This window comes from Ambystoma mexicanum, chromosome 6p (assembly GCF_040938575.1).
Source record: "Ambystoma mexicanum isolate Mex_15411 chromosome 6p, UKY_AmexF1_1, whole genome shotgun sequence".
Classification (NCBI taxonomy): domain Eukaryota; kingdom Metazoa; phylum Chordata; class Amphibia; order Caudata; family Ambystomatidae; genus Ambystoma; species Ambystoma mexicanum.
Genome location: NC_090935.1, coordinates 330,369,049 through 330,387,472, shown reverse-complemented (window position 1 = coordinate 330,387,472; position 18,424 = coordinate 330,369,049). Strand labels below are relative to the sequence as shown.

Sequence of the window (18,424 nt, the reverse complement as noted above, 5' to 3'; positions counted from 1 at the left end):
TGTTTAATGAAGCCAGTTTGGTATATAAATAACAGGCTATGTTCCCATATGAAGTTTTCAATCACCTTAAGTATGAGGATTGTGAAGATTTTGTAGGAGGCATCCATCAGAGCTATAGGGTGATAGTTTGCTGGCTCTGATGAATTCCCTTTTTTAAAAATTGGAACAATCAACAACTTTTGCCAAGACCTCGGGATATGACTGGTATACAAGATGTTTTCGAATTTCAAATCAGTCAAATCTTTGCTCAGGTTATTAGTCACAGGGCTATACTGCCCAGTCACTTATTTACTCAGGTTATTAGTCACAGGGCTATAGAGCCCAGTCACTTCTTTGCTCAAGGTTATTAGTCACAGGGATATAGTGCCCAGTCACTTCTTTGCTCAAGGTTATTAGTCACAGGGCTATAGAGCCCAGTCACTTCTTTGCTCAAGGTTATTAGTCACAGGGCTATAGAGCCCAGTCACTTCTTTGCTCAAGGTTATTAGTCACAGGGCTATAATGCCCAGTCACTTCTTTGCTCCGGTTATTAGTCACAGGGCTATAGTGCCCAGTCACCTCTTTTCTCAGGTTATTAGTCACAGGGGTATAGTGCCCAGTCACTTCTTTGCTCAGGTTATTAGTCACAGGGCTATAGTGCCCAGTCACCTCTTTGCTCAGGTTATTAGTCACAGGGGTATAGTGCCCAGTCACTTCTTTGCTCAGGTGATCAGACACAAGGCTATAGTGACGAGTCACTTCTTTGCTCAGGTTATTAGTCACAGGGATATAGTGCCCAGTCACTTCTTTGCTCAAGGTTATTAGTCACAGGACTATAGTACCCAGTCACTTCTTTGCTCAGGTTATTAGTCGCAGGGGTATAGTGCCCAGTCACTTCTTTGCTCAGGTTATTAGTTACAGGGCTATAGTTCCCCGTCACTTCTTTGCTTAGGTTATTAGTCACAGGGGTATAGTGCCAAGTCACTTCTTTGCTCAGGTTATTAGTCACAGGGCTATATTGCCCAACATCTTTGCTCAGGTTATTAGTCACAGGGCTATAGTGCCCAGCGCTGTCCGGTCATTTGGTTGACAGACAATTGGTCGATAGACAAATGGTCGACGCAATTTGGTCGAAAGACAAATGGTCGAATTTTTTTTTTATTTTTATATATATTTTTCAGGTTTTCGTTTAGGAAAAAAAGGGTTTTTAAGCAAAAAAAGGGGGCTGGGGAGACTCCTACAAAAAAAAAAAAAGTGAAAATACAAATAAAAAAAATTCGACCATTTGTCTTTCGACCAAATTGCATCGACCATTTGTCCTGTGGACCTTTTTTTTTCGACCAAATGACCTGTAACCGTGCCCAGCCACTTCTTTGCTCAGGTTATTAGTCACAGGGATATAGTGTCCAGTCACTTCTTTGCTCAGGTTATTAATCACAGGGGTATATTGCCCAATCACGTCTTTGTTCATGTTGTTAATCACAGCGGTGTACATTGCAGCTGCTTCTTTGCTTGATTTCCTCTTCACAGGGATGTGATTGCCAGCTTTCTTTTTATAATCCAATCCACCCAGGAGGATAGGTCCTAGCAAACCTCTTCCTGATCCATCATTACAAAGCCTCATCTCTCTTGTTAGAGAAATGATGCATCTCAATGCTCAGGATGTGGTATCCCTCTCAAATAAAATAATAGATATGGTGCCCTTCCCACCAGCAAGCAGTGTTCTCCCTTTCAGATAACCAAGGCAGTCCAGCTACTTGGACCCTCTCATAGGTTTCATCAGTTGGTGGGCCTGCATCCGTAAAAAAACAGCCTCAGATCTTCCTTTCAATAGGTATGACGGTCAGTCTGAGGCTTCCTCTTTTAGTTGTGGTTTTTGGTGTTCTCTTTCTCTGACTGCTTATGGCTCCTGTGAGATATTGTTTCCACCTGTTCCCTGGCCTACTGCCACTCTCATCCTTATTCCCCTCACTTCCAAACTGCTGCTTCAACAGGGTTTTATAAGCCACTTACTTCCTTTGTCTTTATACCCCTCTCTCTGATTGGTTCAGGTTCCATCTTCTATCTCTGGGGCCTTATAATTGGTTCATCACCATTATTTCCTTTTTGCCCTTCACTTCATTGGTCTGCAGTGCTCAAATGGCTTAGCAGCATCTTGGTTTCTCAGCTTGAGTTCACCGGGCATCCTTACTGTTGGCTTCCATGGCATAACATGTCTCCTCCAGTGGCACTTCTCTCTCCAGGTATGTTTGTAGTAGCAGCTCATGGGGACTCCATCTTACCAATGGTGACCCACAAGCTCAGGGGACCATATTGCTTTTCTACTCTTCTCTTAAGTGCAGAAATGGTTCACTCATGGGACCCCTCACTTGCATGTGGGGTCTCACAGAATGCCTTTTTCTGTAGCACATTTAAAGAAAGTGTATTTAGACCCATTGACCACCCTTTATTCCTAATCATGTGTTCTTTGAGCGACAAGTGGAAAATTGTACTGGTATTGCCAAAAGGGGCACTGCCGGGGATGGAGTGTTGTGAGATGTTTCAGTGCATTAGGGTTTGGGTGTCTGCCATAAAGTATAGCTTTTCTCATATACTTGGGATTAGAGGTCACTTTCCTAGGTCCAGTCCAATAAGGGAAGTCAAGCATAGTTTGAGAGGCCAGCACTGGAACAGTTTGCCACTTGATTGGCCCATATTGGAGATGTTCTAACATTTTGTAAATGCATATAAATGTTTCTATTTTTAAGTACTTCTTCTTGGGCAGCCTGGCCTTCCCCCTTCCCTTACATGTGTAAGCAAATCTGTGCATGCCAACCATAGGATTCTGATTACCAAGTCCAAAGCAGCTTGCTACTCCACCACCATCGCGGCAACCTCTAACAGGTGCAAAGCATTGCACCAAACCCTCATCCGACGCTGGGGTACCAGAAACTCAGGAAACAATGTGACAGAATCAACAACTTTTTTTAATTGAAAAAATAGACACAATCCAACAGATCATCAAATCAACATCACACAGCATTAGTCTACTGCGCTATAGCACAAATACGGCTCCTCTTGACTGAATCTTCGCCCCCCAGATCTCCTAAAAACAACAGCTTTTCTCATACTTACTTCCTACTCTGACAATGTCCTCCCGGCAGTCCTCATTAAAGAAAGAATGGGCATGCTACACAATGCACTTCTCAGCATCATTAATGCCTCTCTCACAGAATGACCATTCACCTACATGCTCAAGATTGGTCTCGTGCAACCTCTTCTGAAAACAACCACCCTAGAATCATATGACCTGGCCAACTACGAGCCCATTAAGAACCTCCGGTTTATTGAAAATATCTTGGGAAAAGTACTCGCTACACAACTACTCGCCTGAATCAAACAGCGACATCTTCTCAATGACTATCAGTGGGGGGTCTGCCTCACTTTTAGCATTGAGACAGCCACCTTTCATGTGGTAGATGATGCTCTCCAAATAAAAGGTGGTAGATGATGATCTCCAAGTCAAAGGTGGTAGATGATGCTCTCCGAAAGGGTGATTCATGCCTCCTCTTCCTTCTTGACCTCTCGGCTGCATTCCGATACCAACACCCACATCATCCTCCGCTCTCTCGCTGACCGGATGGTATTATTGTCCTGAATTTGCTTCTCGGGCAGCCACCAGGCCATCCGGAATAACATCTTACATTCTAACCAGATCCCAGTCTTCCGTAGAGTCCCCCAAGGCTCCATTTTCTCTCACCAATCCCTTTTAAACTTCACATGGAGCCTCTGGACACACTACTAAATGATCCCAAATAGCCATCCATCAATATGTGGACAATACTTTGGTGTACAGGAGAGTAAAATGCCCTCAAGACATCAGTCACCTCCGCAATTATCTAGCCATTATCCAGTCTTGGATTTTGACTGCCTATCTCAAACTTAACTCATCCAAGACCGAATTCATACTAATCGGTTTCTCTGCTAAACAACAAATTGTCTGGCAGTGGCTCAATGATATGCACCTAGAAGGATTTGATGCGCAACTCTCTGATTCACTAATATTCTTTGGTTTCACCATTGACTGACCTTCCAATAACACATAGCCAAGAAGACCCAAACGGCCTGGCTCCAAATCTCCACCCTTCACAAAATCAAACCCTTCATCCTGAACCATGACCTTGTGGTCTCAAACATTGATGGGGAAATGTCCTCCTGACTGGGCTCCCAGCTGCTCACTTGGATCCCCGAAAAGCAGTCCACCGTGCTGCAGCACGTCTTATTACAGGTGTGCGGAAATTTGACTGAGTCACCCCTGTCCTATGCAAACCACATTGGCTTCCTCTCCAAGCCCAGATACTGTTTAAGAGTCATGAGTCGAACACCAGCATACCTGGTGGTGAAGCTCCACGTATCTGGTGGCACACACTACTTGCTCAGCAAATAGACCAACCGGCTTGAGTCACAACTTGTCCCCAAAGAGAGGACCTGCAAACCAGGGCTCAAGTCGTGGGTACACGCGTATGGATGCAGTTCCCTCACTTTTTTCAGATGTCACCCCACTTTTTTCAGATAGCACCTTGATATGCTAATTTCTGGTGACACCACATTCAATTGGTATGTTAATGAGTCCCTCCACTTTTTTATTTAGGACTTGACCCTTGCTACAAACAATCCTTCTCTTGTCACGCACCCTCCCTTTGGAACTCGCTAATGGTACCGGCTGAGAAGATCCCCACAATTGTCCAATTTTGCAAATCTTTCAAAATGTGGCTTTTTCAACAAAACCTTACCGAGGGCTAATCCAAATGGAAGTACAGACCAACTCACAGTACTGCGCTGCTGCTAAAAGATCCCAGCCCATACCCTGGCTACCCACACTCTATACAGCTAGGTGCTCGCTGTAAACAATAAAAATAAAAAATAAATCTCTACTGACAGCCATTTTCTGGTATGTGTCGACTACCTCACAAAATGTATCTGCCTCCAATTTGATTAGCTTGGCGTCTGCTTTCATGGTTTAGATGTACCTCTTCTGACTATCTCACAACACATATCCACATCTAATTTGAATAGCTGCTAACTGGATTAGAGTTAACAGCACACACCCCAGCAGTTATAACCATTAGATAATGTTGCTGGCTAATTACTGCAGTCGTCATTTGAACTGTCTTGTTGTTCTTGATTCAGATTGGAACCATGCATGTTAGTGACCAGGTGCTGAAGGATGCAGTCTGAAGTTGCCTTTTTTGAAACCAATGTATTTTGTAGTAGCTTTGTGGAGCTATCTCCTGCTGCACCGACAGTCGTGTCTAGAGGAAAAGTAGGGGACTACATATCTCTACCCCTTGTCTACTCTGCTTATTGTTCCAGTCAACCTTGAAGACACACAATGGGCCTCATTACGAGCTTGCCGGTCCGGATACAACGGTACCGGTAAGCTTGCTGGTACCATTGTATCCGGACCGCCAAACTTTGAGTTGTGCTCGCGGGTGCCTTTCATTCTGCCAGGTCTGACCTGACGGAATGAAAGGCACCCGCGAGCACAGCATTTCGGATGCACATTCACAGTTGATATCAGTGCCTGTGCATCCGGCTTCCCCATTCCCATTGAGCCCTATGGGGCTCAAATGGGAATGAGGAAGAACTTTTCCAGTGCCCAGGAACGAGCAAATACCGGGTCCGGCAAGGCCGTAATGACCCGGTAATTGCCCATTTCTGGGCGCCGGAAAAAATGCAACTCCGGCGGGCACGGCTACCGCCAGGGTTGTAATGAGGCCCAATGTGTCTTGGGTGGAAAAATGTGTTCAAAATGTATGAAACCTCAGAAACTTTAACTGGAGCTGATCAAATAATGCTGCAGCTGCACTCTCCCATAAGACCCGCCTCCTTCCTACCCCAACCCTAACAACAACAAAAAAACAGACAGCCAGCACCTTATGTCAGCACATCGGCACGCTGCGAAAGCCTTTATTAAAGGGTGCTCTCAAGCTCATAAAGTTCCCATGAGGCAGAGTTTTGGGTGGGGAGAGGCAGGAATGGGTGGGAATGGCCATAGGGATTATCATGTCTAGGAGCAGGCAACGGGTGGGCTCATAACCAAACACCTATAAACTGTGTGCCCCTCTTCAAATGTCATTCCTCTGTGTCCCTCGTCATATGCCATTCCGACCTATCTATACTTGAATCAGTACTCAAATGCAATCGGTTAGGCTTTATAGATGTTATACGTTTTAAATGAGTAAACGATATTAAATAAGGAGAGTGATTAAAAGAAAAGGGATAGGGTAAGAAATCAGCAGGGGAAAGGAAGTGGGTGAACCGCACGCATTAATAAAAACAAAAGAAAAGAAAAAAGCAGATCACTCATGGTGTAAATCAATATGACAGTCCTAATTTCCTCCACACCCACCATTTACTGCTTCAGATAGACGGATGCTTTACAGTAACAGTATGTCGTTTGCGTGCATTTATACTTTTCTCGATGTTTTACATTAAGGATCCTTTGCCTGCCATTAGTTACAGTATGTATTACTTCCTGAAAAGGAATCTGAGTTGAAATGATGTATGTGGGCTCCTTTCCATAGAACATGTAATTGGGCGTGGTTTGTTCTTTGTACGGTGCCTAACATTTTAGGGATGTCCCCTAAATCAGTAAGGGTAATCCAGATGTGGGCCTCTTGTTCTCTGTCCCTAAAGAGATGCTGCACCTCAGCCCCACTCTGCTGATGACACCCAACAAGGCAGAAACACGTGACTGTGGTTGCTCTTGATGCCCTTGTTCGAGGAGGATTGGCTGCAGGAGTGTCTGTGTGGGTGGGACCACAAAGAAGATCAATTGATTTTTTCCCTCTGGTATGGCACAGAGGTAAGACGTGATTGTAGACCCTCCTGAAGTGCAATTAAAACTCAAGTGTAACCCATAGCACTGTGGTCATTAGCTTGCTGTAGATTCTCTGCGAGCAGCCAGTTAAGTTGAACTGTAACCGGCTCTGTTTCCTTATTGCAAAACAGTAGCATTTTTGGAGGGGTATTTTCCGTCAAGAAAATGTGTGGGGAACCGACACCACAACAGCCCAAGGCCACTCGCTGCAGGATTCATAAGCCAAGTACAGCACAGGCAGGCCGGCTTCCAACAGAAGTAATCCCTGATTCAACTGGACCACCCTCCCTCACGCTGAAAAAACAATTCTCACTTAAAACATTTTTCCAGATTGTTTTTCAATTTGTTGCAGTATGTCAAACCAAATGCCCACAGTAACATTCTGCGGTGCGTGAGGATTTACACCTGGCCTCCTAATTAAGCGCTTTCACTTAAATTGCACTTGTCTGTAATGATGCAAAACAAAAACTATTTGAGAAGTGTAACCTAGGCCGATTAGCAAATAGATATATTCTAAAATACAAAGACATATGCACAAATATGCACTTCTCTAGTATTCTTGTATAAGCCAGTTAGCATGGGCTGCAGATTGTGTGCAGGACAGTATGTGATCATAAAGCACTAAAAGGAACGACCTGTGACCGCCGGCTTCATCCCTACCAACAGCCATGTAGAAACTACCAAAACTGTGCGGCCTTAAAAGAAAAGCAGTGGCTTCTATTTCAGAGAGTAGGATATTTGAGCCAAGCCACACATGCCACAGCGCCACCCAGTAGATATCCCTGGAAGTTCACCTCCAGTTCATAGCCACCGTGCAATGCATTGTGGGTATGCACATTAGCTCAAAAGCTAAGTATTAGGAGGGATTGCGTATGCTGTCTGCATCCGTGAGAGTGCCTGTCTAAGTTTGACAAAGTGATGGTCAATGATATTGCTGCCTTCCAAGAAAAGGACAGTGTTCTGGAGGGACAGAAAAATAATACGTTCAAGTTAGAATGAGTCCAATAACATCTTTGTCAATCAAGTAATCTCTCTCCAGGAGTAAATCAAGAATATATCCAATTAGTCTATTTTTGGGAATGAGCTGTCATGAGTGTATATTCACAACTTTGGTGCTTCCCTCTGGAATTCTGGATGGGATCAGTAAAGAATAGGTTAAAGACATGAACTGTCACATCATTAACGTTCTATAAAGAAGACTCACGAAGCAGACATTAACAACAATACGTTTCTGGAGGAAATGCTTGCTTAGATCAAGTACGATCATTCGCATCCGTAAACAGGTTTGCATTCTGCACTTCCTCTTCTTGTTTCTCCAAGCCTGACATATCGCCCATTAGCTGTCAATTTGGATAATTTTTATATAGGTTCAAATTAAGCAAGTTGAGATACAAATACTCTCATTGACACCTGCCCAAATATTTTTTATCGTTTTTCAACACAAACCATACAAACATACATTCACTTCCTTACAGTAATATGTTTTGACCGTGGTCAGTCGTATAGCAACCATGTAAACAGTTAAGTTGGATCACATCTTGTCACCACCCAAACATCTCTCGACATCCCCAAAGTCTTTTTAACCTCTTTCCTCTTCCCATTTCCCCCATATTTTAGTAGCTTTCACTGGACAACCTTGTGCCATATATATTCTGTGCTCCACTGCCGCACAAACCTCTACATCAGCGACCCATGGGGCCAGGGCCAGGCTCTCCGGTGATCCCCATAGTTGGGCTATGTTGCGTTTTATCAGTCCTACTTCTGTGGATAAGAACAGCCTTTCCCACCCGTCGGTGGTGTTTTCGTCACGGATGCCCGATAGCAGTAGGATCAAGTGGTATTGTTGTCCCTAGAATATCAGCTAATTTACCACAGCATTGTCGCCGGAAGCTTCTGATCCGGGGCTTTCCCACAGCATGTGTATGAAGGTGCCCTCCCCCTACTGGCACCGTGGACAATTCGGATCTGGGGCCCACTTCCACCTACACAATGCAACCCTGGTGTAATAGACTCTCTGGAGAATTATAAGTTGTATCGAGCTTAGCCTTGAAGCAATCGCAATCTCTCGCGGTTACAGTAAGAACTGTATCCAGTCTTCTGGATCGATAAGATGCATTCTATTAGGAGGTTACGCTCCAAGGGTGTGTATTCAGGCATGTCAGTGAGTGCAGGCAAGTGTCTCCCCAAGGCGTGGGTAAGTTGCATATAATGATACTGCTCAGTATTCGGGAGCCCAAACGTCTGTTGCAGTGTTTCGAATGCAGCTATATTACCCTCGATAAGACTGTCCCCCACTTTGGTGACTCCCGCTTCCACCCACCTTGGCCATGCCATAAATTTCCCCAGTTCCGTAAGATTACTCTTGTACCAGAGGGGTTGCATCAGGGTCACCTTATTTCCCCACCCAATGTGTGCGTTTGCTTTCTTCCAGAGTATGGTGGTGTGCGCTGCCATCGTCTGTGGGTGAGGCCTATTGAGGGTCTGATGGATTGTATCAAGTGGCAATGTATTCTGGCCTCCCCTCAACTCGGCCCTGATGTGTGGTAATTCTCGATTACCGTGGAACAGATAGTTTACCGCTGCCATTTGGCTCACCAAGTAATAGGATTGGAGTAGTGGTATCCCTATACCCACCTCCCAGACTGATCTTTGTAGCGTAGCTAGAGTGATGCGGAGCTGTCCGCCTCCCTATATAAGTTTTGTAAGGAGACGTCTATTCGGGAAAATTCAGCGGGGAGTTTTGTAGCACATATAGGAAGCATGGTAATGCCATCATCTTGAAGAGCGCATCCTTGCCCTGCAGCATCAGGGGGAGGAGCTTCCAGTGTCGGACATCATCCGTAAGGTGATCAGTAAGTGGGTGTAGGTTACGGGGTATATTGTCTGAGAGGTTCCTAGAGCTCAGGATCCCCAGGTAGTGAAAAACTTTGCGTTCCACCCAGTATGGGCAATCCATTATGGGAAGAAAACAGATTTACCCCAATTGACCCTTAGTCCACTAAATGCTGTATGCTTTCTTGCCTGAATGCATAGTGGGCACATTCTTGTAGCAGGGCTTTAATTGCTGGGTATTGCGCTAGTTTGTTTCAGACCATTTATCGTACAGTAATGCTTTAGTTGGATAACCACATATACGTAGCAAACCAGGCACAACTGTAATTAGTTGCACCTATTTATGCAATGATTGAGACAACCCAAAACACGTATTCAAGAAAAGGAGCGGGTTACACAAAGATGTTGGAGTGTTTGTTTCGGAAAGAGTTTGTCCCATAGAATCCCACTGATCATGACCCCGGTACCAATTGGCATGATGGCAGGAACGGTTGCAGAAAGGCTCATGGAACACTCGGGAGACCATTGATGCTCAACTCCAGGGCTTTAATACAACCAATCAATTTTAATGAGCATTACGTATCAACATTAATATATCCTACAATCACTAGGTATTGCTTAAAGAAGTCCTTTCATAAAAAGAATTTGTGATGGCATAAACACTCATTCACCCCAAAAAAGGCACATTTATTGTTAGTATGAACAACCCATATTGCTGTGTACAGTACTTTAATTTTCTGATAAACTCCCACTTGTTTTTCTACTGACCTTCGAGCCTTTTCTAGGGTCGACATTATATATTTGCCAGATAAGTGCTGCATTTGACTGCTGTTTCATATGATTGCCTTTGGTGTTTTCAAACCTTTACTTGTTAACCAATGAATAGTACTTGGTCCATATGGATCCCAGTTTGCACTGTATAAAACCACAACAATAAATTGCTAAAGAAATATAAATAAAATTAAATTTTTGGGCCAAAGACGTTAATGATTTTATTAATCTGAATGATGCATTCTTTTAATTCCAGGTCAACATGTTCGTGGAAGGTTTCCATGATGCCATCATCCTCTATGCGTTGGCTTTACAGGAATTGCGAAAGAACGGGCAAAACAAGAGGGAGGGCGAGAAGCTTGTACAGCAGATGTGGAACAGAACCTATGAAGGTACCGTCAGAGTTGTTTCACAGGCCTATACGAGTTGCGTTTTAATTACACAATCTGCCACTATATCCCATGCAAGTGACAGCGGGCATTGAAATCACATGAAATGGATAGCTGATCCTTTCCAGTCCATGCCACATTTGTAGCGACTTCACTATTAACATATTATAATGAGTTTACACAGCAGCATCAGTGTAAGCATTGACTTGAATGAAGCAGTGGCTTCATTAAGACTTAGCTTTTCATTTTTTGTATTGAGGGCATTCCATTCAAGTGATGCAATTTCACATTGCTCTGAATTTGGAACAATCGGATCAGAGCAATTTCCTTTTTTTTCACATCTCATCCATCGCAGTGGGGACATTTTCTCCATCATTCCATTTAATCAAAAGTTCTGGATGCAATAACTTATTGTTGCCAATTAATTTTCATTATTTGTAATTCTTTTAAGATTTGAGCTCTTTTACTCTTTGGAGCAGACAGCACCCAGATTCTCTCCTACCACCCAAAAGATAAATATAAAACAAGACCAAGACAGGTGTTATAGGAATTAGGACTGTATCACACATTTTTGTTCTGTCCTTTTAAGAACTTTGAACATTACCCATACATCAGAGATTATCATATAAATGGATGTTCTTGACATGTACATGCATATATACCTCTAAATGTAAAACTGATCTAAATGATGAAATTGCAATTCGAAGCAAACCTTCAGTAAGAGTGGAGGAGAAACGATAAGTGTAATGGTCAAAGGGAAAATAGTTATCCCAAAAATAGCATTCAGATTACAATTCGATGTTTTTTCGCGGGTTTTTTTACCGCGAATTTTATGCCAAAAAAAACTCATTTAATTTTGGGGGGGGGGGGGTTAGAAAAATATATAAATTGGGTGTGGGGTAAAAAAAGAACATTTGATGGGCTTTTCATAAAAAAATCTGTGGTAAAAAGATATGTCACAAATAGGTTGTCCATCAGTAATTTAATAGGACAACCCTCAAAAGCAAGCAATGGTGTGGCCCTCATATAGAAGGTAGAGAGTTTCTGGATGGAAGAAGCAGGACAGGTGGATTTAGGTTTAGAGAGATCAGTAAACAATTAGATGCATTGGAGCTAATAAGATCAGAGAGAAGCCTCCAGAGAATTGAAATGCAAACATTGAGGAACAAACTAGGTGGCAACATGATTAAGATATTAACAAGTTCCAAGAACCATTTGCCTTGAACAAAGAATGGCCCTGAAAGGACAAGGGGTAGTACCATAAAGCGACGTAAACATTTAGAAAAGATTATGAAATCTGGAATGTGTTCTTAGTGGGAACAAGTGCTCCAAGCTTGATTACATTTTTAATGAAGACCCATCCCACATAGGAGATCGCTTTCAAACATGGTGATTACATTATACTAAATGATAATTCCACATGACAACATCCATCACTGCAGAAGCAATAGGAAGGTTGTGGTGATAGAAACTGTGCAGCGGCCTGAAGACAGCAAAGGAAATGATCCACAAGACTGATCAGCAAAGAAGAAAGTCAGGGTGGTGGAATTGGGTAATGAAAATAGAAAGCCTGTTGAAGGGAAATGGAGAAGCATGAGCTGACATTTATTGAACAATGAAAGGGTCACACTGCAGCCAAGATCGCTCACAGTGCAGTTAGGACACAAGGCCTGCACCAAATCAAATTAAGTGTTGTGGATAATAATCATGGCACAGTGGGTCTATAAACAGGCAATTTGTAAAAATGTTACCCTTGCCACAGGAAGAAAGCATATTTAGATTTTTTTTAAAAAAAGGGTTTTCATCACAGGTATTCCAAAAAAAAAGGGTAGCGACCCTGATATTAAATTCCCCCAGTGAGTCAAGATTGTAGTCTTGCAAAGTTAAATCGACAGTAGACCACTGGGAGAGTAAACAAGATCTTTATTTTACAGAAGAGGCAACCCAGACCACTGTACAGGGAAGCTAGGAGGTCTACAAGTTATGTGCAGCTTGGATACCTGCCTAAAAGAACAAGACCTTAATTAATCTTGTGCTGCACAATGGTTGGATCCTTATAATCCTACATGTCTGTGTACCATAACGGAACACCTGCCCCCTGGAAAATACCCTAGAAGTGATAGGGTAATTGACAAAAAATCAAGCAGGTGATTGGAAGACCTCACCACCATGATCTGCTTGGACTTCAATGCAAAGTGGGGAGATGGGATTGCCTCTATGAAGATCACAAAGGCCATGAAATTGTGTACGTCAACACTGACATAAGCGGGAAGTGAGTGGAGTTTCTGCAGGGATGAGTTACTGACCTCAGCAAGAGACTCAATATTGCAAGTTGAGATTAAAGTCCCATCCTATAGTGCGTGCGGCTCTAGCACGATCACTGATTATATCCTAGTTTCCACTAAATAAAAAAATGGCAGACTTGAACATTGAGATGTTGGTCCTGTATGTTCACTAATCATCATTAAATTGTGTCCAAAGCTCAACTATGCAGTGATTACAATTGATAGGGCAAGACATGCAACAGGAACACATATATCTAACTTAAAGAAAAATGAACATCAAGGTATTTATATTCATTGGACATTTCCAGGACCTCTCTAATGTCAGGTGCAGCATTTATGTAAAGTCAAGCTCTAAATGATGGTTATGTTCCTACTTTGTAAGTTGTACGATTGCCATTACTTGTCTGCCTTTTTGTTCATGCATGAATAACCCATCTCTCCACAACTACTATAATAAAGCTATCAAGGATCATTAATGATTCTTCGAAGCAGGGCAACATTACCTAAACCCACAGTAATTTAATAGTGTATTCAGATGTCCCCATCAAAGCCTACCGTAGAGCGGGCAGAAAAGTTCAGAGCTGCATTTGCATGCATTACCATAGGTACATGGCCATATTCCTTCTACTGTTGCTAGCATGAGTTGGCTAATTCTAAATCCAGTAAGGAAAACCCTTGCCCTGCTTTTGGAGGGAGGGTGATTTGAAATGCCTCTCTGCAACAATGTGCTGATTCCGGGTTGGATGTCAGAGAGCAGGTTATAACAACCATTGTGTCTATGTAGATGTTTTGATGGCCAGGAATGCCTGATAATCATAAACATTATTTATTAGCGATGTTTCTATTAAATCTACAAACAAACCCATAGCACATCCAGAATCCCAGAGAACATAAATCATTTGATTGCTGACATAATGTCCTCTTTTATTAGGTCCCTAATATGTTAGGGCCAAATCCACATTATTTTAAATTGTCACCTAAAGAGGTAATGGACGTAAGCTTCAGATTGCAGAATATCTGGTTCCTGGTTAATACAATCTAGGTTACTGCCTGGTGGGAGGCCCAAATTGATCAAACCAAGGCAGTTAGCTTTTTTTCTGAAGGGTATTTGTGTGCAAATTACACACTCTAGCCCGATACACTTGTGCAATAGTGGTAACTATTTTGCAGAATTGATCTTCCTCATTTCCTCTGAACACGAATTTCCTGACCCAAGTATCACTGTGGTAGTTTCAAAGCACCCAAGCTTGTCCGTAGAGTGATGTACTGTGCCACTGTCAGGGGTATTCTGACCTTAGCCTGCAGAGAGAAATAAAGTGGGAAAATAAGAGGATGAGAAAGGAGGAAATATATTGTACAAGCAAAGAGAAATGTAGGGTCATGCAAATATGGTAACTTTGAAAAAGCCTGGCACTTTGTTGTCAAAAAGGTTAATAGGAGTTTGTTATGTGTCGGGTCATTTTAGACTTTATTTTAGTTCTTGTTGGGAAAGTGTGGTGCCTTATGTGGGACTAGGCTATCAAAGTATAAACATACATATCCATTGTTTGAGAAAACATACGCTGAGCTCCCTAGTATTAATTAGACTGTGTGAAAGTCAGATGTGGAAGTATGATAAAGAGGGTAGGTAAGGTGAGAAGGACCAGTTGTCTGTCATGCTGAGCCTAGGTATGCTGAAGACATGACAAGCGAACAGAAGAGCACACACCCTTCTACTTGCTCTGTAAGCCCCAAACAGCCATGCACCGCCAGGCTCTATAGACGGAAAGTTGGGGGGACCTATGCACACTTTTAAATGAGGGTGGTTTATGGTTTTGGCTCCTGTGAGAGCAAACCTCTGGACCGGGCATCCTGGGAGTTCTTGAGCCCTGGCAGGAACTTGAGTTATGCATGTTGCAGAGTTGATCGTTTGGTTGAAGGAAGTGAATGAGTGCTGTGACATTTTAAACAAGATGTGGTTACTCTGGCCCTGGATATTAATCATGAATTTGGTTGTATGAGTAGGAGGTGTTCTCAGGTGCTTTGAATGTTTAGTAATTGGAACATGGCAGCTACGGCAGTGGAGGAGATGAGCGACTCTAGTCTCACACTAGTGCTTAATGAATGCTGAGATTCCTGGTCAAACAAATGGGTGAGAGTGAGTCTGGAGGGCAAGGGAAAAGCGGTGGGTAAAGTGGTAGGTGGTAGGTGGCAGAGGATGCCAGTATTCAGTTAGTGAAGAGTCCATGATCATATGTAACTGGATATCTATATCCATTTAAGCCACGGTCAGTGATGTCTTTTACTTTAAAATTGGAGAATGATAAAGATACAATAAAAAACGAGCATTGCGGGAATAGCATATTTATTGAATGCATTGCTATATATTTGTGGATTGGTCTCTACCGGTAAGTAAACCTACACATTTTGTTTCTGGACCTTTGTGCTATGGGTGAAAAGTGTGCTATGGGTCTGATTCACTGCAAGGGGGAGCATTTCAGACTTTTATTTTCTTATCTAACAAATGCTTTCTTGATGTATGCTTTGAGAATCAAACACAGGCCCTTAATTCCATGCAATTACTGATGTAGTCACTATTTAAAAACATAGCTTCCTTTTATGTGTTAAAGATTTCCTTATGAGGTCCATGTAAAGGCTTACCATTTCAATGCAGTTAAGGCATTGCTTTTTTTCGGGAAACACAAGAAGGCACTCTTAAGAAATGTTGAGGGGGGTGTGTGTTTCTGCTAGGTATCCATAGTCACCAAATATAGACCCTCACACAGAGAGAACAAATAGAGTGGTTGTCAATAACAACTATCCATGTTATGAATATAAGGAACATACAATACTCCATATACAGAGGTAGTCCAGGTACCATGTTATATTTCTAATCAGAATGATGTGGTTTGCAAGGTCTAATGATAAAATAAATGCTGTCGAAGCAAAGGCACTGCATTCAAACCTGGGTATTAACTATATCCGCAATATTGTGCAAACCCTACAGGATCATTCATGTTCAACAGTTGGAGAGTGTTATCACATCTGTCTAAAGAACCAGTTCAGAGAATGAGTATGTCTGCAAAGTAAAATATATAATAATAATATATAATAACTTGCTCCCCCTCGCTGTTTTGCAGCGTTGGGGAACAGTTATTATTATAGTTGTGCATTAAACACAGCAACACTTTGCTTTGGAAGTGACCTGCAGTCACAGCTCAAGAGCCACTTGTTGGTAATTTGTACATTAACAACACTTTTTTCTGTACACTCGCACTTATTAGACTGTTTGATTATGATGTTGTGTTTTGGTAGCTTTATTATTTTAACTCCAGTTTGCCACAGTAACACACCCAGCAAGAGCAGTGTTAACGGGCCACAAATCTCTGCATACCTAGCCGGCTCCTTGTTGTTCATGGACCTGTAGAGCAGCTCCTATGCAAGTTATCCATTTTCATGAATAACAATTAACTGGAAGGGGACACCGCTGGGTGCTTGTGCTGGCCTTGCCTGCACACTGCTCAAGACAACCTGCATGGCATTGGTGTTGTGCTGTTACTGTAATAATTGTCCTGCGGCAGTAGGGCGGTTGGCTCAGGCATGTAGGTTGGGCAGTAATGGTACCAGGGCAACTGACATTTGCAGCTGTTATGCACGTGCATGTGGAACAATGCTAGTGGTATGGAGACTGAATGGCATGTACATCTCTGGGTCTGTGGTGCCTCAGCGTGGTACACGAAGGGCCTTGTTAAGCTGGGCGTGCTGATACAGACACATGCCTGGCCACCAACTCACCATATCTTAAATACACTTAACACATACATGTGATAGTTGCAGTCATCCGTGCCATAATTGGAGCATCTATTTGTGTGAATAGATTGTTTACATTTTGTACTTAACACTTATACGTTCAGAGGGGAGGGGGATAACAAAGAGAGTGGCCCTCATTACAACCCCGGCGCTAAACCATGGCGCTATTAGCACCATGGTTGGTGCCGGTGTTGTAACGAGTCTGCCATGGTGGAATGGGGAAATACCGCCCCATTCCAAGGTTGGCGGGGCGGTATTTCCCCATTTCACCATGGCCCTTCCCCGTTCCCATTTTCGCCCCATAAGGCTCAATGGGACTGGGTAAGGCGCTAAGTACGGTACCGCAAATTGCGGTACCGTAATTAGCACCGAGGTCCTTTTGCGGCACCCTACTTTAACGGTTGGTAAAACCAGCCGTTAAGGTCGGGTCCCGCGAAGGGATCTCGTAATCAGGCGTTAAGGGTTTAACAGCGCCAACACCTTTTACGGCGCCGTTAAACCCTTAACGCCAGGGTCGTAATCACCCCCAGTGTGTTTAAAGACACCAGTAATCACGTGTTTTCTCATATCAAGAAACAACTAGTATATATAGTATGTTATTTTATGTATGTTGATTAGTTTTGCAAATGACACCTCTACCACAGGGAGTCCATCTAAAGCCTGCATTGAGCCAGTTGTAGTAGCAGCTGCAACCCCCAAATATGTTGACACTGTGGGAAACAGAAGTGGGTGAAAGCAGAAGTGTGCCACAAGCTGTTGACCCGGCATGGCGCAGGTGTCTTAGGAAATATTTCGGTCCTGGCACGTATTTTGCTTTACAAATTAAGCACTGGTCTAGCAAAGAAAACCCCACACAATGCTAACAGCCCAGCAACCAAACCGTACAAGACCAATTGCAACCACTAGTGAAACACGTGCCCTCTTCTGAAAGAGTATAATCGGCACGGCTTATTACTGAGCCACATAGAATATTCAGGCTGGAAGCAGCACCTCCACTCCCAGCTTCCATATCCCCAAAACAGGGTCACAGATTTCAAATGAAAAAGGAGCAATGTTAAGAATTTAGGAATGCAGACACCGAGATGAAATTACAGTTTCTTTTGGAATGCCAACAAAAATGCTGGGAGACAGATGAGATTTCCTGTGCTATTGGTCTGCTGGCTCATTTTCTTGTTTTCTTTGGAAGAAGCAGGCATTTTAACTAATGAATTTTCTAATTCCTCACATGCCATCTTCTAGGCATCGCTGGGCAGGTATCCATTGATGCCAGCGGAGACCGATATGGGGATTTCTCTGTGATTGCCATGACCGACCTAGATGCCGGCACGCAGGAGGTAAGGACATTCCCTTGTTTTAATTGCATATTGAATGTCATTCCCTGAACAGCACTGGTCCCTGCTCTACCCAGGGAACTGCTAGCCTGGGCCATCTTGCTTGAAAGTATTCTGGCACCTCTTACTCTGATTCCACATGTCTCGACGAGTTGCGGAAAAAGGTTTAATGACAAAATACTGAAA

At 43.1% G+C, this 18,424-nt stretch overlaps 1 protein-coding gene across 2 annotated transcripts in view; it reads left to right on the top strand.

Moving 5' to 3' along the window:
• The window catches only part of NPR3 (natriuretic peptide receptor 3), a 295,266-nt gene that overhangs the window by 167,975 nt on the left and 108,867 nt on the right, over positions 1 to 18,424 (top strand). For both annotated transcript variants that reach the window (XM_069627088.1, XM_069627087.1), the window contains exons 4-5: positions 10,701 to 10,836; positions 18,147 to 18,241. In XM_069627088.1, coding sequence (XP_069483189.1) covers positions 10,701 to 10,836; positions 18,147 to 18,241 — 231 coding nt within the window. The remainder of the gene's footprint in view (positions 1 to 10,700; positions 10,837 to 18,146; positions 18,242 to 18,424) is intronic.